General features: G+C 31.0%; 1 protein-coding gene and 1 long non-coding RNA gene across 18 annotated transcripts; one reads left to right on the top strand and one right to left on the bottom strand.

The window, feature by feature from the left end:
- The first annotated feature begins 857 nt into the window (after positions 1 to 857).
- Positions 858 to 23,349, top strand: LOC108035980 (calcium/calmodulin-dependent protein kinase type II alpha chain). 17 transcript variants are annotated; one of them, XM_017111808.3, is made up of 16 exons: positions 858 to 1,100; positions 5,667 to 5,819; positions 5,896 to 5,990; positions 6,131 to 6,190; positions 7,224 to 7,278; positions 7,590 to 7,915; positions 8,004 to 8,098; positions 8,176 to 8,298; positions 8,360 to 8,486; positions 10,327 to 10,419; positions 11,890 to 11,946; positions 14,721 to 14,786; positions 20,335 to 20,413; positions 20,831 to 20,925; positions 20,985 to 21,099; positions 21,161 to 23,349. In XM_017111808.3, the coding sequence occupies exons 2-16, from the start codon at positions 5,755 to 5,757 to the stop codon at positions 21,303 to 21,305; spliced, it is 1,596 nt and encodes a 531-aa protein (XP_016967297.1). In that variant the 5' UTR covers positions 858 to 1,100; positions 5,667 to 5,754; the 3' UTR covers positions 21,306 to 23,349. The 17 variants fall into 17 exon arrangements, with proteins under 17 accessions (XP_016967297.1, XP_016967296.1, XP_050742898.1 ...); XM_017111807.3 differs by having other exon boundaries at positions 858 to 1,108; XM_050886932.1 differs by lacking the exon at positions 858 to 1,100 and adding an exon at positions 5,078 to 5,256.
- On the bottom strand, positions 4,015 to 5,049 carry LOC127010939 (uncharacterized). Its single transcript, XR_007763873.1, has 2 exons — positions 4,530 to 5,049; positions 4,015 to 4,452 (listed from the first exon to the last, which is right to left on the bottom strand). It is a non-coding gene; the product is annotated as an uncharacterized LOC127010939 (long non-coding RNA).
- Positions 23,350 to 24,652: the final 1,303 nt, after the last annotated feature.

Genomic DNA, 24,652 nt, shown 5'->3' with positions numbered 1-24,652 from the left:
TTTAAAAGTGCAATATCCATTTTATTTGTTGTTTTCAATTTTTTGTTTTTATTGAAGCCAGTCGGATCCTAAATTTAAACGCAGATTATAAAGGACAATAAACAAGACAGGAAGTTAACTTCGGCAAGCCGAAATTTGTATACCCTTGCAGTTATAAATAATAACCAATTTTAGTAAATAATTTTTTTATATTATTTTTGCACTAATTACCCGATTGTTTCTATGACAGCTATACGATTTAGTCGTCCGATTTTGATAAAACTTAATGTGAAATTCGAAATTTATTAAAAAATGTTATTTGCAAGCTAAGAAGGTTATATGTCAAATAGCACCAAAGCTAAAATTTGTTATATATTATTTTCCCATTAATTTTCCGATCGTTCCTATGACAGCTATATGATATAGTCTCCCGATTTTGATAAAATTTAATTTAAAATTCAAAACTAATTAAAAAATGTTATTTCCAAGCTAGAAGGTTATATGTTAAACAAGAAAGGAACTTAACTTCGGCAAGCCGAAGTTTGCATACCCTTGCAGTTTTAAAAAATAATCAAACATTTTATTAAATTGAATTCAAAATTCTTAAAAATATAAAAATGTATATTCCCAATATTATAATATGTCAAAAAGACCTTGTAAAGGATTTGGTAGTGAAGTAGCAAGTTTCCTGCATGCAATACTTTTCAAACTGTAGGTCGGGACACTGATACATATTCATTATAGTGCGCATACTCCTGAATAAGACCTTCGTAGGCACAAGTTTTCAATTGAACGACAGTTTGAAAAGTCGGCAAAAAGCTTTTCGTTTTGGCACTTCATCGAATAAAACGCGACCACAAAATCTTGTTAGTCAGTATTGAATTCGATTTTCAAGCAAACAGACGTTTTTAGATTTTCGGTTTCTGACTTTAACGCGTCGTGTTCTCCCAGTTCGTTAAAAAAATATATATACACATGTAGATATTTTTATGTGCATTTCGGAACATTATTTTCCCATATTGTCATTCCAAAAGATTCTTACAATAATTTAGGCACATCACTTAGGTTGCAAAGACGTTGAAAACATTGATTTTAGTGCAGACGTCTGACGTATACATCAAGTAAATAGGTATCCAATTGATAAAAAAAAACTGTATATGTATGTTCATTGTGTATACTTATATATACATATATTTATAAAAATACGTACATATCTATAACGGTGTATTATTCTCCTGATACAATTCTGGGTCAACACAGATTCAAAAATATACTCCAACGTACATATTTTCGATCTAAAATATGTTCATTTTTTTGCATATGTATATATAAGTGTGCACAACCTTACAAATATTTAAAAACATTTTTTATGCGTACCAAGGGTCTTATTTGTTATATTTAAGTTAATAAGTAATTTTATTTGCCTCACCTCAAGCTAAAAAAGTTCTTTTGCGATTGTATGTATCCATTTATGTGCATATGGATGTATGTATATTTCATACGCTACAAATTCTGCGTATGTACATGTTTAGTAATTCTTTAAGATTTTTTAAATTCATTTGACTTATGTTAAAGGTATTTATTTTAACACAATGCCGCAAGTAACTTATTGAGTTTTGACTACTAGTCAAGTTGTCTCTCGAATAAAATTACGTTTAAAATAATAAGCTTTTTAAGTTTCTGCAAATTGATTTTTGACGGGTAAGCCCCCGTTTTTTTCGATTTTACACAAGTGAATTATTTGCAACAAGTTTTACCTAATGCCCCGGAATATCCTCGCTAAACGGGAAGGGGCGTTTTACCATTAAGCTCAATCAAAAAAGCTCCAGTATATGAAATCTGCAAAGGATACATACTCACGTACAAAAACATAAAAGTACTGTGCCCCAGATAAATTCTCTTAAACAAGAATTTTTGATTTAAAAAAATTAACCAAAAACACCTGTCGCTCAAAATCAGTCCTTAAATGACAAAAAGTTTTAATTCACATTTAATATTCTAACAACATATTCTAGGTTTCCTTGTGGAAACAAATTTATTAAGTCGAAAGACTGATGTGACCTAAATAAGTGTGTGAGAATGCAGGTTTTAAGATGCAATAATAAATACATTATACATAATGTTATCACCTTAAATAGATATATATTTATTAAACTTTCTTTTCTATAAACATAAAAAAAATAATGTACAAATTGCAAGTACGGTTATTGTCGACTCAAGGTCAACTCGTGATTTGCCATGACCTGAGGCACTCCCTTTTTATACCCTTGCAGAGGGTATTATGATTTCAGTCATAAGTTTGCAACGCAGTGAAGGAGACGTTTTTAACCCCATAAAGTTTTTATACAGGTCCGTTTCTACGCAAACTAGTCTCTCAGTTTTAAAGCTATCGGGCTGAAACTTTCCCAAAAGTCTTCTGTCTATTGTATGTAGTTTATAAGTCGGAACCAGCCGGATCGGGGAAAAAATTTAAAAAAATTATATCTTTGGTGTTTTTTTAACATACGTTCTCCTACGCTTGGAAATAACATAACAGATTGGAAAACAAATTAGACTTTCGAATTAAATTTTATCAAAATCGGAAGACTATATTATATAGCTGTCATAGGAACAATCGGAAAATTGGTGGGAAATTAATATGAAACAAATTATAACTTCGGGGCTTTTTATAATATTGGGAATATAATTTTTTATATTTTTATTTCGTATTCAATTTAATAAAAATCGAACTACTCTAACATATAGATGTCAAAAAATTGTCTGAAAAAAAAGAATGAAATAATTTATTTTAATATCACTGAAGTCAGCAACAACCAAAAATAATCAAATTTAGTAACACCATGTGAAATTTTTAAACATGGTGTTACTAAATTTGATTATTTTTTATAATTTCGACTTGCCGAAGTTAACTTTCTTTCTTGTTATTATTATTGAAACTAAAGGATATTGTTGTCCGATCTGGCTAGGTCTGACTTCTATATTACCTGCAATAGAAATCATACTTTTGCGATGGTTTTGTCCCGATAGCAATAAAACTGAAAGAAAAGTTTGCGGACAAACGGACAGACGGTGATGTCTAAACTGCTTTGTCTTGTGTTGCTGAACAAGATCAAATATACTTTTTCGGGTAGAAAACGCTTATAACGGGTATCTGATAGCCGAGACACCCGACTGTAACGTTCATCCTTGTTGGTTTTCTAAAATTTGGAAAGGTCTGTAGATACAATATTCCCACGAAAGCGACCAGAAAGGGTATAGATACTTATTATCTTTCTTTTTGATAGTTTTTTAACTTCTTCAGCCCTTTCACAGTACTTTTCAGTTAACTAGAATTCACTTTTCTGTTTATTCTCGTTGATTTCTTCTACTGCTAACAAAATTATGTTTTCTCAACTGTCAATGTTAGAGTCTGACTGGAACTCAGACTGCCTATCTGTGCAATAAAGTTAAAGACCAGATAAACTTGTAAGAGAATCTGTTTTCTTGACTTGTATAATTTATCTAAGTGAGAAACAATTACACAGAGAAGAAATATGGTACATTGCACTGATTAAAAACATTGTTACAGAGAAAAAATCTTTAGAACCCTTACAAGGGAGAACATTATGCTCCGACTATCAATTACCTAAAGGAGAAGCAGCAAAGCCATTTTTCCAAGATTGCACGGCGCCACCAATAGACAATTATCTTTTTACGCATATCTTCTTAAAGAATAGTCCAAATTGAACCATTTGTTCATATAAATATTGGTTCTAATAAACCAAAAAAAAAGCAAAAGGAAGTTAACTTCGGAAAGTCGAAGTTTGCAGTTATAAGAAATAATCAATGTAAGTAACATCATGTTAAATTTTTATGAATTGTTGCTAATTTCAGTGATTTTAAAAATAAATAAATGTTTTATTATTTCTCTAACCGTTTCTTTGGAAGCTATATGTTAGAGTCATCCGATATTTATTACATTTAATTGGAAATTCCTAAAAATAAAAAAAGTATATTCCCAATATTATAAAATAACATGTTACAAAACACTGAAGCTATAATTTGTTTAATTTTATTTTCCCACGAATTTTCTGATCGTTCCTATAACAGCTTTATGATATAGTCATCCGATTTGATTAAATTAAATTGTAAATTCCATCCTAAATAAAAAATGTTTTTTTCCAAACGTAGGAGGTTCTATGCTAAAAAACACCAAATATATAATTTTTATAACCGTCACTCGTGGATTCGTCAGAAACTATGTAACAGGTAAAAGCAAGCGTTTCCGACTCCAAAAAGTATATATATTCTTTATCAGGATCCAGCCATGTCCGTCTTTCCGTCTGTCTGCCCGTCCGTTTGACAGCTAAAATCTCGGAAACTGTATGAGGTAGAATATTCATACTTGGCATGCGGATTCCTGGGCTTCCTACGCAGGGCAAGCAGGATGCCATGCTCACTCTAACGCCCACAATCCGCGAAAATATGTAGCGCCTATAGGTTTTATGAAGAAACAAAATTTTAAGTGAAATATACATACATATTTGTCTTATCAATACCTATCGACTTACCAAAAAAAAGGGGACACGCCCCCTCTAACGCCCACAAATGCCCCGCCCCCTCTAACGCCCAAAAAGGCCAAAACGCTTAAATCTGTCTGCCGACCACAATTCCAATCGTTTGTATGGCAGAAATATGGATATAGTCGTCCAATTTCGATAAAAGTTAATTCCAAATTGAGAATTTATTAAAATGTTAAAAAAAAAACATCAAAGTTATCATTTTTTAAACACTTTTCCCGATTATTCCTATGGGAGTTATAGATATAGATCGACTCGACTAGTGATGCTGATCAAGAATGTATATACTTTATGGGGTAGGGCACGTCTCCGTCACTGCGTTACAAACTTCTGACTGAAGATATAATATACTCTTTGGCAATCCAAATTATAAAATGTAATAAATCAATTGTAAAGTTTTTATCTAAATGGCAATATATTGTTTTTATTGCGTTAGTCTATTTCTCAAAACGCAGCTATGAGTTGGAGAGAAAAATCAGTGTAAAAGTGTGACCAAGCCGAATAAATATATACATTTCAATAATTAGACACTATTTTATATTGCTTATATTAAAAAACTTACGCCCAACCTAATTATTCAAGAAATGTAGTGCTGCTTACATTTAGGTTGCGCCCTGATCAGCACGATAGAGACCTAAACGAAAGCTAGTCACTGAACCTATTGCCGGTCGGCCACCGCATGTTGATGCGCACTGACCTGAAGTAATCTTCTTCCTAGGTTCGCAGCTAGGATTGGAACTACCACATCGGCATGTTGGCGGTCGTGATTGCATGGCGGGAGTCTCCAGCGTGCAACTGACACCAGTTCGTCACCAGTTCAAAGTAGAAATGGATTAACTAATCCATTAGAGAACTAGCACCTAAGAAATCGGAAACCTTTGTTAAACCAACTAAATTTTTGTTACCGTTCCATAGTGTTTCATAAATTCAGAATTCAGAATATTGCATCGTTGTTAAGGAGACATTTCCAGTCTCAAAGTAAATATATTCTTGATATTGTAAAAGACGAATGATTTAGCTACGTCTACCGTTTTTACGCTTCTCTTATCTTAAAACTTTGAATTTTAAACTATGTTTATACCTGTACTTCTTAAACATTTTAATTTATATTTTTTTAATTGTTTACAGAACAACCCTTAAAACACCTGAGAAGGGACTTCTAGGGACTAGTAAAAGATTCATAGTCGCAATAGATTTTCTTAAGTGTGCCATCGCGATGGCTGCACCAGCAGCCTGTACGCGTTTTTCGGACAACTACGACATCAAAGAAGAACTGGGAAAGTAAGTTAAACAGAGTCAATAAAAATAAGTTTTCCATAATTATCCGATTATGTAACATTTTTTTCTTGTGTTTTAGAGGGGCATTTTCAATAGTGAAAAGATGCGTCCAAAAGTCAACTGGATTTGAATTTGCTGCAAAAATTATAAATACAAAAAAGTTAACTGCAAGAGGTAAGAATGTCGGTCTTGTCGGTCTATTTTCATAAACAAAACAGTTAAATCCTTGTTAATATTTTGTTATTCATACTCGCATTACCTTTGAAAGTACATAAATACATAAGTAACACCATACTCTTTTATATTTACTTAAGACTTTCAAAAACTGGAACGTGAAGCAAGGATCTGCCGAAAATTACACCATCCCAACATAGGTATGTAAAATGAAACGTTTGAATTACTTTGTTGCAGAGATTGTAGGATTTGTCGAAGAATTGAATGTTATATTCATCGATATAATCTTCACATTTTGAATATATTATATCAATAAGAAAATAATTGGGTTTTTACACAATTATAACTACCAAAACGGGGTATAGCAGCTTAAAAAAAATAAATAATACCATTAGTTTCTACAAATATAATTGCTAGTTCTAATTCTGTAAATCGAAAAAAACATCAAAGTGAAAAGCGAAGTTCGCCTATATGTTCCAATAGGGTCTTAAAATTGCGTTTTTAATTGTTAAAGTCATAAAGTAAAATAAGAAAAGGGGAAAAGTTACATTAAAAGCAAAAAAAGCGAACTTTGGCAAACCGAAGTATCTACACCATAAAAACATAAATGATTATGCTCCATTTGCTTATCGAAAACGAAATATAAATTTCTATATGTTATTTTGACATTAATTTTCCGATTCTTATGGCAGAAATATTATATATTAAAAAATAAAACAAATGTTATATATCGGCGTTGAAGAGAATATGATCCAAATAGTTTTTTTAATTATATTTCAAATTCTGTAACTATTAACAGAACAATACTCGCAAGAGTTAAAAAATTATTATTAAAAAAAAATGTCTTAATATTTTTTTTATATTTTCTGTAGAAGGTTTTACCTCTCTTATATACTACCTGCAATAAAAGTACGAATTTTGGGAGGGTGTTATTCCTTAGACTTAAAACTAGACTAGTTTGCGAAGAAACGGACATGGCTAGTCGACTCGTCTAGTGATGCTGGTTAATAATATATTTTTAAAATTTGTTGTATAATTTCAGGTTTTATAAATTTGTATAGCCAGTGTGATGTACCGATTTATCTATCCTCTATCTAGCCATGTCCGTCTGTCCGCCTAAGATCTCGAAAACTAGAAAATAAACAAAAAAACTTTAAATATTTTTGATATAATAAATATTTAGCTGACAGGTACAGTTTAAAATAATTAATTGTAACGTTTCTATTATTTCAGTGCGATTACATGACAGTATACAGGAGGAGAACTATCACTACCTTGTTTTTGATCTGTAAGCAACAAACTGCATACAAATACTTTCCCAAATATTCCCGTTTTTTAGTCCCAAAAATTTTTTAAAATATGAATTTCTAACAAACTTTTATACATGTTGCAATGACTTGACTATTGTTTATTGAGATTCATACTTCATCCTTTTCCCTCCGATCGTTTATACATATAAATGTATGAACAACATTTTTTTCGGCAAACACCTTATTAATATAACGGGTTCGTTGCCGCTATTGTTATAAGAAATAAAAACTAAATCTAAATTAAGACAACCAACCCACGAAATTTGACTATGCATACATACAATTGCAGTGTAACTGGTGGTGAACTTTTCGAAGATATTGTTGCACGCGAATTTTATTCAGAGGCTGATGCATCACATTGTATTCAACAAATATTGGAATCGGTCAATCACTGCCACCAAAATGGTGTGGTGCATCGAGATCTGAAACCAGAGAATTTACTATTAGCTAGTAAGGCAAAGGGTGCAGCAGTGAAACTCGCTGACTTTGGTCTAGCCATTGAAGTTCAAGGCGATCATCAGGCTTGGTTTGGATTTGCTGGCACTCCAGGATATCTGTCGCCAGAGGTATTGAAAAAGGAGCCCTATGGCAAATCGGTAGATATATGGGCATGTGGTAAGCAATTATTGTTCTTCTTTTTTACGTGCATGAAAATCTAATACCGTATTGGCTAATTCAGCAACTAACTATTTGTTTTTCACAGGTGTTATTCTATATATACTTCTTGTTGGTTACCCACCATTCTGGGACGAAGATCAGCATCGACTGTACTCACAGATTAAAGCAGGAGCTTATGATGTATGGAATCTATAACATCTAATTGTACTTATTTATTTAAATGTTATAATTTATTTAAATGTTTTTTTTTATTTAAGTATCCGTCTCCAGAATGGGATACGGTCACCCCAGAAGCAAAAAATCTTATTAATCAAATGCTCACAGTAAATCCAAACAAACGAATAACCGCCGCCGAGGCTTTAAAGCACCCATGGATTTGTGTAAGTACTGACCAAACGACTTAAAATGATTTACAAATAAAATGTTCATTTCTATTTACAGCAACGAGAACGCGTTGCTTCCGTTGTGCATCGACAAGAAACTGTGGACTGTCTCAAGAAGTTCAATGCGCGCCGGAAGCTAAAGGGAGCTATACTTACAACCATGTTGGCTACCAGAAATTTTTCCAGTAAGTAATTTCAAAATACAAGAAAGTAAGGGCGGGAAGGTAAAAAAAATATATATCCAACATCTAAACAAATGCTGTTGGAAGAGACTTATAACCCAAATGTGTTTGGAATTTAAAATCAGAAAATACTCAACTTCACGGGTCAGAGCACATTTTTCGTTCCTGTGGTTTAGATATTTCAGCGACTTTGGTTTACATTATTTGGTGTACATTTCGATTTATAAAGGAAATATTTTTTAACGCCATTCGAATTGCAGGCACAGGTATTTGAAATATCAGCCGAAAACATAACAATACTTCAATTTACACTGAGGTACAAATTTAAAGTTTGGTCAGTTCGGTTTTCACTCGGAAATTAATTCGTTAACATTCAATTTTTTTCAATTAATGTCAATTCTCTTTTTTAATATGACAAAGCGGAAGCATAGACAGGGAGAGCATTTACAACTAAACATGAGAAGTATTTGCCTTCTATAGGGGAGGGGCACTTTTAGTTAGATGTATGTATATATATCCACTTACCACACGGAAATGAATGAAAGAGTTTACAAGGCCGAAAAAATAGCTTTGTCGTAAATGTTTTGCACAATAACAATTTTAAATAAAAACAGTTGGAATATTAATCTTTCTTACCGTAGTACTACCAAGAAAATATATAATTTTCAGATCTCATCTCAAATAATTATAATTTTATGCGTACCCTATCACGTTTTAGACAAATCCGTCCAGTTTAAAGAACAGTGAAGTATTTTTAAACAATTATTTAAACTTGCGAGCTTAACACCGACAGCGAATTGCACATTTGAACAGTAAACAACAGAGGGAAATTTGAATCCGTGCTATTTTTTTGCAAGTGAGTCTCGTAACAGGTCTGGAAAATTTGAATCCATGTGAATCTGTCGGAGCAGGGTTGTTTATTTTACATTTTTGTAAGAAGAAGAACGAAAAAGTATCCGAATTCATTTTAGCAATGGAACGGAACATGATATAGCCCAAAACATTTTTGTATTTTGATGTTTAATGTATGTTAAATACATTCGTATGTCAATGAGGTTAGGATTGTTAAAAAAAATAAAAAGAATACTAAAACGTTTCACACCTTGAATGCGTGAAATCGAAATAGGCGGAACGACCGAATTCGTGTATTCATTTATTCTAAGTAATATACGTATATCTGGCATTGTTTAAACATATTCAGTTTTTTTAAACAAATGGGTATGCTATATTTTAAACAACTGAAAAATGTTTGTAAAAATTTAACCAACAAATAAATTTATGTTACCCACGTTTTTTTCTCAGGCTTATCTGAATCAACATATGTAAAATTAAAATTAAAATGTTTTTAGTGGAGGGAAGCTATTCAAGGTAGCAAATGTTAAGAAGTGCAAAAGAACCAGGCACTTGGGAAAAAATGACGAAAGGATTAAAGGAAAACTATGCAGATAATGTTTTATTATTATATTAAGCAGTCTTATATTTGCAGAATTAAAACAAATTTAATTTTTTTGTAATATTCCATTTTTTAGAACTGATTCTTTTAGACAGACAAAGTTAGGGTGGGCAAGCTAGCGTGCTTTATATTTATCTTAAAGTTGTATCAAGCAATTAATTTCATGATGACGAAATTAAATTCTCCGTGGAGTTCTGTTAAAACCGACCAGGATTCCACGCCTACAATGCGCGCCAGACTGAGGCGTTCAAGGTTTTAGTCTATACAAACATTTTGAATGAAATGTATTTGTGTCAACAATACTTATGGATTGACCTAAAACGAGTTTGTTTTTCTGACCCTCTAAGTAAAATTATGATTTTAATGAAAACGTATATGTGTATTTTACAGGCAGAAGTATGATCACCAAGAAGGGTGACGGATCTCAAGTCAAGGAATCTACCGATTCTTCTAGCACTACCCTTGAAGACGATGATATTAAAGGTAAATATTATAATTAATATTATTAACTTTCGCATTCATTTATAGCAAACAAAATATGTCAAGTTTTCGCGAACGCTAGTAAATTAGCTATGTCAGGAATCACAATCAACCGGTAGAGCTTTGCCCAAATACACAGTGCTAAGTGAAGCTTATTTAAGAAAAAAAAATACAACTAAGCCGTAAAATTGCATAGATATTTATGTTAATTGTATAGTTCGATTCATCATTTACATTGAATATAATAGTTTTATTTTTAGTTAATCGAAAGTAAGGAGACGGGGATTACCAGTGAATTAAACATAAATGACAAGACTTTAAGTTCAAAAAAAGTTTATCTAAAATAATTCCAAATGTTACTTACTACTAAAAGTGTTTGTGCGTACAAAAATCGCATGGCGTTTATTTATTCCCAAAAAAGCCGGCCCTGTCCTTTTTGTCGAATACATTTTTTAAAAAGTGCATGTTCTTGAAGTATCAAACTTTAAATTAAATATTTTCATATATATGTTGTGAATATATTTTGATGCCCTTTTCACTAAGCTATTAATCCATGAAGAATGAAGTTTTAATTACCCTTGCCGGCTGCCATTATAATAAACTGTATATAACTTGATCAAAACTATACAAAGCTGGGTTGTAACTTACATATACAGTTTATTCATAGATGGATAGATAATCAATTCATAATTTTATTCGTGAAACTATTGTAAGAAGTTTGATTTTATAACTATTTTGGCACGTTGTTATTAATACGTTTCATCCGACGTTGGCAAACTGGATTGCTCAACTATATAAATTAAACTGTAAAGTTTGCATAAAAAAATTCTAGAGAGACAATTAACATGTTTTAATAAAAAAATTTGTGAAGCTCATAATACGTTATGAAGGTACCTATTATTTTATTTGTAATAGTTAGATTCACATATAAAAATACTGTTGGGCACATATATTTATTGTATATTTGTTTTAATAAATTCCGACTTCAGGGAATTTTTCTTTTCAAAATTACTGATAAATACGAGTTTTATAAAACCATTTATATATATACAATATAAGGAAACAACATTGTTTTAGATTTCAAAGCTTTGAGCGTAAGCCCAGTGCAACCCTGAAAAATAAAACAGCACTTATTAACATTTAGGTCACATAATGTTTAATTGGCATAATTGCAAATATCCCTTGAACAGACTTTCTCATTATAGTGAGCATTTGAATTTCAACATTATAACTTAATGATGTTTCTTGAATTCCATCTTAATCTAAAATTTTGTAAGTAAGTAACATATCATGAATACCAAAAGTATTTTTTTACATTTAATTTGACATAAACTAACCGACGTTGAGTTGAGGAGAATCCGGAAAATTGGAGGCATTATAAATACGAACACAACTCATTACCTTATCAGAATTAACTAAGGGACATATTGGTTCACTTGCAACTTTAAATATACATTTTTTTGTTTTCCCTAGAAGATAAAAAAGGAATCGTTGATCGCAGTACCACAGTCATATCAAAAGAGCCAGAAGGTAAATCCAATCCTGCATTTATGAGTTTCTTGTAATATACACAATTTGTTCTCTTATTTCTATAAGAAACATCAAATATTTATAATGCACCTTCATTTCATCACCATCCGTCCTATTGCAATGAGATAATATAAAGTACTAAATGTAAAGCGCTATGCTAATATGATTTCGAAAAGTTAATTCAATGAACAATTTAGTATAGGTTATATTGCGTATGTTATTGGCATAAAAATTTAAAACTGTTAGCATGAGCAAGCGCTTTTGGTTATTCACAAAACAAATATTTTATATTCAAAAGATTTTTGCCGATTGCCAAGAGTCTTATTTTTCATTTCAGCTTTGAATCTCCTGCAATTGGATTAAAACTTTAATGCAAGCAAAATACCTTTATAATATAATATAATATAATAATAATATAATATTATTGACGATTAATATGGAATAGTAATTCAGCTGAACGGACTAAACATCACTTAAATAAAATCCTGATGTTTATAATATTACTACTAAATTATCCTTATTGCGAATCCTTAACGTTGATATATCAAAACTTTATGCATCGTGACCTGGATTCGATTTATGGAAACGTTATACCGAACGAAGTTGTCGCATTATAGGGTTTTTAATTTGTGTTCATGTTTATCTAGCAATCCAGTATTCGTCAACGAAAACAGATATTACCGATATTACAGATATCACCAAGCGGTGGTAGAACATTTTTCCAATAGATTTCATTTCTTTTTTATTTTACAAAATAGGGAAGTCGGAAGAATTCTTTTGAATTCATTAGAGAACACTTTCACTATCTGTCCCAATGGAAATTTTCAAAAAACGAAAACACCTCTTGACGATAAAAGAAACTAACGACGATCGCGCCTTGAATATTCATAAGTTTTGATATCAACTTTTGTGACGAAAAATGATTTTATGTTCGCTTGACAAGTAAACTGTATATAATTTCCTTACCGACATGCTGCAAGAAATATATATATCTATCGTGTCAATCGGACGAAATTGAAAGAGTTATGACCAGTTGAACGAGGGGCTGTCCAGACCGGTCTTCTAAACTTGAAATCGTGGCACACTGTTTCTGAACTTACATACGCAATATAACGTAAATCTACAAATATTGACTTCGAGTTTTTTAGTGATTAATTTTAATATTATAATATATTTATATTGTAGCGTTATGCTGTACACTTCAAAAACCTATTTTCTTGGAAGCGCCTACGGAGCTGGCTGCCAACGGCTCATTTATTTTTTTTTATAAAACCTAGTTTAAATGTTGTACATTAATATGCTAATGAAATAATTTCTCTGGCATTAACCGTATAGTGTGAATAGCAAAATTAACCATACCATGTTTACTTTCCCTGTCTTTTCCGCCAATTAGGTAAAATCGTAAAAGTTTTCCTTGTATTTTCTTGTCAAAATATTTTGAATTTGCTTCTCAAGTTTTAGGGACACATTCTTGGATAGTTTGGGTAGACAATTATGCAAAAAAAATTTTTTTTGAAGTCCCTAAAGAAGCAGGCTCTTATATTTTAGATGACTTTAAACCTATAAAAAAATATGTGCGTGCAAACGCTGTTCTCATATTGACAATATATATTATTTAGAAGAATAATATTTTCTTCTCTGGAGATCGAATCCACGAACACAGACTAAAAAAGTAAGCACTCTAAGAGGTAAGGCAGCTAACCTACGAAATGGGGTCACAAGAAGGTCATTATAGAAATTGAGACAATAACAAGAGCGAATGCTACTGTCGTAAGCATTGAGTTTAAACGGACAGACGGACAAACAAACTAACTTGTATTTACCTACTGAGCTAAGAATATCGTAAATGTAAACTGGAAACCGGAATATCGAGCCGCAAATAAATGCAGTATTTCAGTGTTTTATTCACTATTTTTCACGAGTTTTGTGAAAGGAAATTCATTTTTACTCTAATTGTTAAAGCCAGTTGCTATAATTTTTGTCTGTGCAGGCCCAAGGTGCCTCACAACGGCACATCAATTGATTTTATTATGAAAATAACTATGATCTTTTAATCTTTGGGGGAATAATTATCTTTCAAGACGTGGTCGACTATATCGTCCTTTCATGTTTAGAATGTGAACTTCCAAATTAGATGCATAACCGAAAAATTATTGTTACAGTTACATTTTTTCTGCTTTTTTGGTTTTTGGTTTATCTCTACACAAAAATACTTACATATTTAAATAAAAAGATCAATCAAAGTTTTTATCTCGCTTATTGGTGAGTATTTAATTAGTTTTCTAATTTATCTTTCATGTCCTAATGTTCTTCAAATTATTTATAAACTTATTTTATACGGGTGAATGTCTTCAGCTTATGAAATGCTAAATTAAGGTTTTCTTTAAAAAAAAGTTTGGCTCAAACCTAGTTTCTAAATATTTTTTTAAATATACCAAGTTCATAAAAAAAGATTACAGTAAAGACTTAAGTCGGGCATCTTTTAATAAAGAATGAATGTCAGTATACAAGTATTTTAAGTATTTGACATCCATTATTCTTATAAGCAGAATTTTAAAAATGTGTTAAAATTTATAAAAGTTCATAAAAGAAAATTGTATTTAGTGCAAACCCATTTTCGCCCACTTCGTAGACTACAATTCATCCCATATTCCTAACCACTTATTATAATTTTTATTGTTTTAATTACGAAAAATTTTGTGATGATTTTATTAAAAACACTTACAATTTGTATAAAAAATTGATTTTTATACAAAACTAAATGTGCGTTTTAGATATAAGGATACTGTGTCCTGCAAAAACATGCCAGCAAAATTCAGGAAATTCGCAGTGCTCGTCAGGTATGTATGTATACCAAAAAATATTTCGAGTTCCAAGTCCAAAATGATCAAAAAATAAATTCACATTTTGAGGTGGTCTTAACATAAAAGAAAAGCGAAGAAAAATTGTTCAGCTAATTATAATTCAGAAGCACGTTCCAGATCCATGAATACACAACAAAAATGTATTTGTCAATTAGAAAATTATAATCGCCTGCTTGTTTAAGTGCATGCTAACCATGTTCCAATTATATGCAATGACCTATGTACTTATAATGCCTTTTGCACTTTTCTGATGAGTTAAGAATCATTACTAGAAACGTAATAATTTTCAATGCATTTACTGCAAAAACGACGCTTCTCTCCTATATATTTGATTTCCTCTAATTTTTCCGTTAACACTTCTCTATTGTAAATCAAGTCAATCTCCATTTTATATTAAGGTTTTTTGTACAAACAAAAAATAAAACTTAGGAAGATTTTTTTTCAGATAGCCTGACATACTAGAACTTTTATTATAAAATTAAGTGCTATAAATATGAAGTACATTACATTTTTCGAAATAAAATAAAAAAGTGGAAAAAATTAAAAGAAATTAGGAAATTAAATGTACCAGGTGGACAACATAACTATTTATTTGATTTCTTCTATTTTTTGCGTTAACATTTCTGTATTATAAATCAAGCCAATCTCCATTTTATATTAAAGTTTTTTGTACAAACAAAAAATTAAACTTAGGAAGATTTTTTTCAGATAGCCTGACATACTAGAACTTTTATTACTAAATTAAGTGCTATAAATATGAAGTACATTACATTTTTCGAAATAAAATAAAAAAGTGGAAAAAATTAAAAGAAATTAGGAAATTAAATGTACCAGGTGGACAACATAACTATTTATTTGATTTCTTCTATTTTTTGCGTTAACATTTCTGTATTATAAATCAAGCCAATCTCCATTTTATATTAAAGTTTTTTGTACAAACAAAAAATTAAACTTAGGAAGATTTTTTTTCAGATAGCCTGACATACTAGAACTTTTATTATAAAATTAAGTGCTATAAATAGGAAGTACATTACATTTTTCGAAATAAAATAAAAAAGTGAAAAAATTAAAAGAAATTAGGAAATTAAATGTACCAAGGGGACAACATAATTAAGAAGATTAAAAATAATTTGTGAAGACTTGCAAAGATATGAATACCGCCATAGATAAAGATATTACAAAAAACCTTTCTAACCACAATAGAATATAGTGTTAACGTGCAAAAATACAATCTTCTTTTAAACAGATATTGATATGTAGTGACTCTAAAAATATATTATTCCATCTATATTTTTTTTCTTATGTAAAGCGAAGTCCTCGCATACCAGGAGTGTATGCGAAGGCGACTACTATATAAACAAAAAAAAAATGAAAACCTAAAGAAATCGTCCGATGGTTACGAGTGATACATGCAAAAACTAAAAGGACTAAAAAAATCAATTGATTTGGAAAAAAAAATGACGAAAATGTAAAAAGCAAAATTGGCAAAACAATACATATGTAAACATAAATCTGTTTGTCCTAAAGTGATGTTCTAGGATCCTGTAAATTTTAAATGATGTTAAACAGATGAATATAATTAACATTAGTTCTACCAATTTTATAAATAACTAAATTTTGTACACCCGTAACTTGTGAACTACTAAATCTACAGGTCTAGATCTAAAAAGGTACATTGAAATATTTTGAAGGTTTTCCTAACTCTATTCGTCTAAATACAATCGTTTAAAGATTATGAACAAAAGTTTTTTGTTCCGATTTTATTACACTTCTTTTCTGTTTGCAGAAAAAAGGATCTACGGATTTAAAATAAACTGTATTATACGATCTACTAAATAAATAAATTTCATTGAAGCATATTTAAAAACAGCGTGCCGAATGTAAAAAATTAAGAAAATGTATGTATTTAGTAAGTCTTATAATACATTTTTTTCACCTAAGCTGATATCAAAACTTTTGTTGGCTGTAGTTGCAATCGTCAGTAGATTTTCACCTCGTTAAGAGGTGTTTTTGTTTAATAAATTTAACAGAGAAGAACACTATAGTCGAGAGCCTCGCCTATTAGATACCGGTCCTCAGCTTAAGAAAACAAAAAGAAATTGGAGATATATAAGGAGCAAAGCGATATTGTAAAGCGCCACCTACCTGCTATTTCAACAAAGATTTTGTGGGCGGCGGACAGGAATAATCGTGGCCAATTTGTTTTAAGGTCAATCGATAGATACTTATTGTTTCTAGCTCCGTAGCCGCCAAAGTTTTGGGAGGTTTGTGGGCGTTAGAGTTGGCGTGGCACAGTGTTTTAGGTCAATCAATAGGTATTGAAAGTGACTTTTCTACTATAACTACTTTTTCATTTTGAATAAAGCTTTGTCGACTCCGTCCAAGAGTGGGAACTAACTTAAATCTGAAAAATTATTAGTATAGATTTTTCGCAATATGTTAGCAATTGGTTTATTTTTATACCTTTGTAGAGGGTAAAATGATTTCAGTCAGAAGTTTGCAACGCAGAAGGAGACATTTCTGACACCGCAAAGCATATATATTCTTGATTAGCCTTGCTAGATGAGTCGATATAGCTGTGTCCGTCTGTCCGTCCGTTTCTACGCAAACTATTCTCTCAGTTTATAAGCTATGGAGCTAAAACGTTCTTCTTTATTTGCAAGTAGTATATCCTTTGACGTTTTTCACATATAACCGCCTACGCTTGGAAATAACATTTTTAATTAGTTTTGACTTTCGAATTTAATTTTATCAAAATCGGACGACTGTATCATATAGCTTATCGGAAAATGGGATAGATAATGATATCAAACAAGAAAGAACGCTAAAGTCGGATGCTTCGACTATCAGATACCCGTTACTCAGTTTAATGGAAAAAATGGGGAAGAGAGATATATAAGCAGCAATGCTATATTTAAGGGCGCCACCTACCGGCTATTTCAGTAGAAGTTATTTGGGCGGCAGATAGATTTAATCGTTTGTGGGCGTTAGTGTGGGCGTGGTCCATATCAGTTAAGATGTTGTTTCTATTATAAAAACTAGGTCTACAGATTTTCGCGGATAGTGGACGTTAAAGTGGGCATGGCACCCCGCTGGAGCCCAGGAATCTGCATGGGAAGTTTAACTGTCCTAGCTCCTATAGTTTTCGAAATCTTAGAGTTCATACGGACAGACAGACAGACGGACATGGCTAGATCGACTCGGCTAGTGATCAAGAATATATACATTATGGGGTCGGAAACGTTTCCTTTTGCCTGTTACATACTTTCCGACGAATCTAGTAAACCCTTTTACTCTACGAGTAACGGGTATACAAATTATATCTTTGATGTTTTTTAAAAACATATAACCTCCTCCGCTTGGAAATAACATTTTTAAATTAGTTCTGAATTTCGAATTCATTTTTTATCAAAATCGGACGACTATATCAAATAGCTACCATATGAAAGATCGGAAAATTAGTAGTAAAATAATATGAAAAAATTATATCTTCGGTTTTTTTTATCAAAATCGGTCGACTATATCATATAGCTGCCATAGAAACGGTCAGAAAATTGGTGGGAAAATAATATGATACAATTATTATAATATTATCTTATAATATTGTGACTATCATTTTTTAAGAATTTCGAATTAAATTTAATTAAAATCGGACGACCTCGGCATATAGCTGTCAAAGAGACGGTCAAAAATATAATGAAGTAATTTTGTTTTTTATATCACTGTAGCTAGCAACAGTTCAGTTAAAATTTCACATGGTTTCACATTATTTCTTATAACTGCAAGGGTATACAAACTCTTATGCTTGTTAACTTCCTTTTTTGTTTCAGTCGAGAGAGGGCGCAAATAAAGCAAAATTAATTCGCGCATACTTTGAAATGACAAATAACAAGAAAGAAAGTTAAGAATAACAATAATATATATCCTTCATGGAGTCGAAAACATCTCCTTCACTGCGTTGCAAACTTCTGACTCAAAACATTAACTACTCTGCAAGGGTATAAAAATTATTTCTTTGGTGTTTTTAAACATATTGACTCCTACGCTTGGAAATATCATTTTTTAATTAGCTCTGAATAATTTCTGAATCGGACGACTCTGACATATAGATGTCAAAGAAACGATCAAAGAAATAATGAAACAATAATTTAAAAAAAAAATTGTTTAATAAGAAAGAAGCTAGCAACAATCCTTTAAAATTGAACATGGTGTTACCAAAGACCATAGAATAGCTTAGCTTAAATTATCTTTGGTGTTACTAACATTGGTTATTTCTTATAACTGCAAGGGTATAAAAACTTCGTCTTGCCGAAGTTACCTGCTTTTCTTGTTTTTTATTTTTTGTTTTTTTAGTTGTCTAATGTTTTTAAAAGTTTAAATAAAATTTTTTTTTATCTTTTAAGTTAACTTTGGCAATCCGAAGTTTGTATACCCTTGCAGTTATAAATAGTAAATACTTTTTTCATAGTATTTTCCCACTAATTTCCCGATTGTTTCCATGACAGCTATAAGATATAGTCGTCCGATTTTGATAAAAATTTAATAAGACTTTTGGAAGCCAATCTTTCGATTTTTACAAAATTTAGTTCGAAATTCAGAAATAATTTAAAAATGTTATCTGCAAGCTTAGAAGGTTATATGTTAAAAAACACCGAAAATATAATCTTTTCATATTATTTTACAACTAATTTTCCGAATAATAATTTAATATTAATAATAATTTTTCATATGGCAGCTATTTGATATAGTCGTCCGATTTTGATAAAAAATGAATTCGAAATTCAGAACTAATTAAAAAATGTTATTTCCAAGCTTAGAAGGTTATATGCTAAAAAACACCGAAGATATAATTTTTTTTTAATTTTTTCCCCGACAGTTCCTGTGGGAGGTATAAAATATATATATATGGTTCCAACTTATATACTACCTACAATAGAAAGAAGACTTTTGGAAAAGTTTCAGCCTGATAGCTTCAAAACTGAGAGACTAGTTTGCGTAGAAACGGACAGACAGACGGAAAGACGGACATGGCTTGATCGACTCGGCTAGTGACCCTGATCAAGAATATATATACTTTATGGGATCGGAAACGTCTCCTTTACTGCGTTGCAAACTTCTAACTGAAATCATTATAACCTCTGCAAGGGTATAAAAAGAGTCATTAAACTGTGAGTTTAATCAAATATAATACTTACGGTCTATCATAGTATTTTGTATTTCGCATGTTTCAAGGCTCTTAATGGCTAGAATTTAGTATGCTACGTTAGGAATATATAAACACCGGGGTGCCACAGGAACCGCAGAGAACTGAATGGTAGAGAGTGTATTGACTACATACATCAATAAAACTTTACATTACTGAAAAGATTTCTGTGGAACTTCTGTGTATTACTGTATAATCAATCAGGGTGTTATTACATTAATTGGTATGCAAATATGAGACGGATATATATCTAGTTTTAGCACAATTAACTAAACGATTGAACCCTAAATAACCTAAATACAACATTTTCTTTCAAAAAAGCAGCTAGACGACAAGAAATAATAAAAATTACTGAACAGTTAATAGAAGCGATTAATAGTGGCGACTTTGATGGATACACGTAAGTCCGCAAATTAAAAAAAAAAACTACCCCCTTAAGCTATTTTTGATGTTTTTGAGGTTAATGCACTTATTGTAAGCAGTTGAATCGTGATTAATATATAGAATGTTAGGATCACTGCCTCTGCATCTCGGTTGCACTGAACTCTGCTCTCCCTCCCTCTCTTCCCTAAGTCTCCGCTTCGCTCTGGTGCGCCTAAGTTAAGCAAGGCTTAGGTAGTTCATATTTGCAAGTGCAACAACCCGAAAAGTACCCCCGGGTTTTCGTACCCTTTTTTACAGAGCTTTTCCAAATTTTCAGTAATTAAGCCGATGCGCCCCAAAAATAATTAAAACACATTATATTAGGTTACGAGTCTAGAAACTGATCGAACATTTTTTTTAAATAGTTCAACATAAATTTTTTTATATTCTTTAGCAAAATATGTGATCCCCATCTTACTGCCTTTGAGCCAGAAGCTTTGGGTAATCTAGTCGAAGGAATTGATTTTCATAAATTTTACTTTGAAAATGGTGAGTTAAAGTTATATTCGTAAGATAATAGTTAGATAGTTATTAAATTATCATTTCAGTTCTTGGTAAAAATTGCAAAGCTATAAACACAACTATATTAAATCCCCACGTGCACTTATTGGGTGAAGAGGCCGCGTGCATTGCCTATGTCAGACTTACACAGTATATTGACAAGTAAGTACTTTACAAAGATATGATCAACTTTAAATTAATTGTTTTTTTTTTGTATATAAAGGCAAGGACATGCACACACTCATCAGTCTGAGGAGACCCGCGTCTGGCACAAACGCGACAACAAATGGCAAAATGTTCACTTTCATCGAAGTGCAACTGCCAAAATAAGCGGAGCTACTACATTCGATTTTATACCCCAAAAGTAGTGGGCGTTAGTCAATGGAATATAAACTGTCATTATGCACATGAATAAAAGTGCTATATTTATAATTAGAGGGCGCAATAGTATTTGCGAATAAAGTTGTTAGTCCGAATTTTATTATTGTCTTCTTTGTTTTCAGGTGTTTTGTGTCCCCTGTTATTCTATGTTTAAAAATAATATACAATTAAAAGCATGTATCCGCATTTCAGATGTCCCCTAGAAAACTATAGTCACTTTATAAATTAAAAGAACAAATAACACGAATATACAAAATTGAACATAATATTGGTACATGGAATATTTATTGTAAATATCTTTGTACCAATTATAAGATTGTAAATTTAAATGTTCTCAAGGGGAGAAATAAGTTTATCATTTAACTTAAATTGATATCAAACTTAAATAAAATGAATACCTTTGTATCTATTGGAATAAGAAATAAAATAATTCCAACCACTTTACGTAATCTTTTAAAATAATCGCCTACTATGATACAAATAATCATTTGTTTATGCAGTCCGCTTATACTTGTTCTTTAAATACATACACACACATGAAAGCTTATTAAAATGTGTGAATACAGGCGAATAAAATTTACTCCAGTTAGCATTAACGATTTATAAAACTGTAAAGCATTAGGTATCTACAATGTAGCATTATAAATTTCGATAAAAAATAAGTATATGAAAAACAAAACAAATTAGCTAACTGAAATATAAAATTAAGTCAAATTAACTAAAAATATGCGATTACGTTAAACTCACTAGATGACTTAAATCAACATATGTATGTATATCAGTTTTGCTTTTCTGGTCGCATGGCATGTATCAGAATATAAAGGTGTCCTAAAAATGTGACTGTACAGACAACAAACAGAAAGGCAGATATCATCAATATGCGCTTTATTTATGGAGTTATTAAAACATGTATCTCTTACGGCTGACTTTTACTTTTTAATATTTTTGAGTTTCAGCTTGCGAGCGACTATAGTGACGCTCTTGGTATATGTATGTGTTACTTTTATTATATATTATGTTTTTTTATGCAACCTTGTCATGAAGGTACAGTTAAATGTCTTACGAAGAGTCTTTGACGTTATTTTCAAGGGTCCTTCATATCGATCTAGTAAAAAAAAAAGTAAAAAACGCAACATTTCAATTAAAAATTAATTATTATATTTTCCTTTTAAATTTATTTGCACTTTGTAAGTATATTTCTATATTAAAGGTCTCGATACACAATATTCATAAAAGAAATCTAATGATTATCACATCTTAATAGAAGCGATGAATAATATTTACGAGGGGGGCACGGATTTCGCAGTGCGCTCATTCATGGCAAGTTTTTTATGTGAATCAATATTTTACATAAAATGGCGCTAGGGTGATTTCTGGGAAACCCTTGTATGAAACAATTCTCCTTATTTTCGAACTCAAATATAAAACATGTGTATTAGATTAAGCGTCTTTACTCAATGGATATTTTTGTGTATAACTCCATATACGTTGTTATAAGCATAAATTCAAATATATGTATAATGTATGTATGAGACTGTATCATTGTAAAATGATCACAACTGTTTCCCAATCATATATGTATGCATACAAAAAAATGGATTTAAAAGCATTTCAAAAAATTGCACACCCTTTTTTTACTTAAAAGCCAAAAACCATTTTCTGATAAAAATTTACAAAAACATTTTGATTTGCTGCAATCCACGCCTCTAGCTTTAAATATTTATGAGGCAATGCCTTTACAGTGTTTCTGATGTATTAACTATTATTTTTAATTGTCTAATTCTATAAGTCAATCTAGGAGTCGGACTTATTCACATGTTTAATATTCCCATTTTTAAGACCTAAATGTCTTCTGAAATAATATTTAATACTTATACTACGAAAACAAACTATATTAAACCATTTTGGCAGATTAAATTGATCAAAGAGCTGTTGTTCTTGAAGTAAGCGTTCTTAGAATAATATCTAATTCATAAACTGAATTATGTTTTTTAAATCCAAATAATAAAATAAAAGAAACAAGGAAAGTAATTGCCTTTAAAGCTTATTTTAATTAGTGGATATCCCTTATATTTTAAAGCAATTAAATAACACAATTTAAAAATTCCAAATATTAAATAAATTATTCCATATATATGATTTAATAAATACCTAATAAAAATGATAATAAACACCACAAAGACTGCGTGGCCTTTGGATTAAACAATTTTAATAACCGTTTTTGAACTACTTTTACCTAAAAATGCGACCTCACCCTAATTCCAGGTTCAAGTTTTTATTTGTTTAAAAGTACAAACCAAAACACGTCGACGGTTTTATAGTAAATCGTGATACACGAAAAATGTACCATATGAAGCTATCTTAGGCGGGGATTCTAAGAAACAGGCTTTCAAAGTTGGTAGAACGGTGTTAAAAAATAATGCTCTATTCGATTCTGTTTTCCCAAATAGGATGTTGTTAATGAAACTAAAACCAAAAAAATTACCAAACCTCAAATGACATTAATATCCTTAGTTTTTTACCCGTTACACGTAGAGTAACTTTTTTAGATAGATATTTTCATCATTCGGGGTTAAAATTTAAATTTTAATTTTTTAAATCAGTATAATTACATTATCACAATTGTAAATATGGCTCACATGCTTAAAATTCTTTTTCCCTTTTTTGAAAGATATGCTGATTGTAGACTTTTTCCGTTTATACTTTGATTTTAATGCAAAAGATCCAATGGAATTATAAGAGGTTTACTATTAATACTTCTGGCCTAATAATAACAATTCAAATATTTAACAGAAAAAATTTATTAAGCGATCTACTACATTTTTTTCTATAGGATTATAGGTCATAACAATGACCAAAAGGTATTTAGATTTCTGAAAATCGAAAAGATCTGTGCATATAATGCTTCCACGGGAACGACCTGCAATGGTATTGAAACTTTGGCTTGTTGAAGTTAGCTTTGTTTCTTGTTTCTACTGTTACAAATAGTTGTTTTATGTTTGCAGGGTTCTTGTTCAGGATCACCAGTCGAGTCGAACTTGCCATGTCAGTGCGTCCGTTGAATTCTAGGATTCTTAAGGAGCTATGACGCTTATTTCAGCAATGTGCCACGCCCATAAAAGACGCGAAAGTGCGGCTTGAGCAGTTTAAATTCCTTTTGTTTGACCTTAAAAATCCACTCAAACAAAACAAAATTCACTCCACACAGACCTGTATGACACTCTTTATTTGTTTTATGCCCTCATTTTTAGATATTTTGTATAAGTGTAAATCCGATCTAATAAAGTAACCGCCACTAAGTAGCTACCATAAAGTCGAAGCAATCGATTAGATC

This window comes from Drosophila biarmipes, chromosome 4, assembly GCF_025231255.1.
Source record: "Drosophila biarmipes strain raj3 chromosome 4, RU_DBia_V1.1, whole genome shotgun sequence".
NCBI classification, from domain to species: domain Eukaryota; kingdom Metazoa; phylum Arthropoda; class Insecta; order Diptera; family Drosophilidae; genus Drosophila; species Drosophila biarmipes.
The sequence above is the reverse complement of the archived record's forward strand: the minus strand, read 5'-3'. Positions and strand labels throughout refer to the sequence as shown.

What these genes read in the sequence shown, in the direction of transcription:
- LOC108035980 (XM_017111808.3), top strand. Translation starts at nt 5,755, where the DNA reads ATGGCTGCACCAGCAGCCTGTACGCGTTTTTCGGACAACTACGACATC. An exon ending in TGAAGACGATGATATTAAAG is followed by an intron (nt 10,420 to 11,889) that starts GTAAATATTATA and finishes TGTTTTCCCTAG; the next exon opens with AAGATAAAAAAGGAATCGTT. An exon ending in GGCGACTTTGATGGATACAC is followed by an intron (nt 20,414 to 20,830) that starts GTAAGTCCGCAA and finishes TATATTCTTTAG; the next exon opens with CAAAATATGTGATCCCCATC.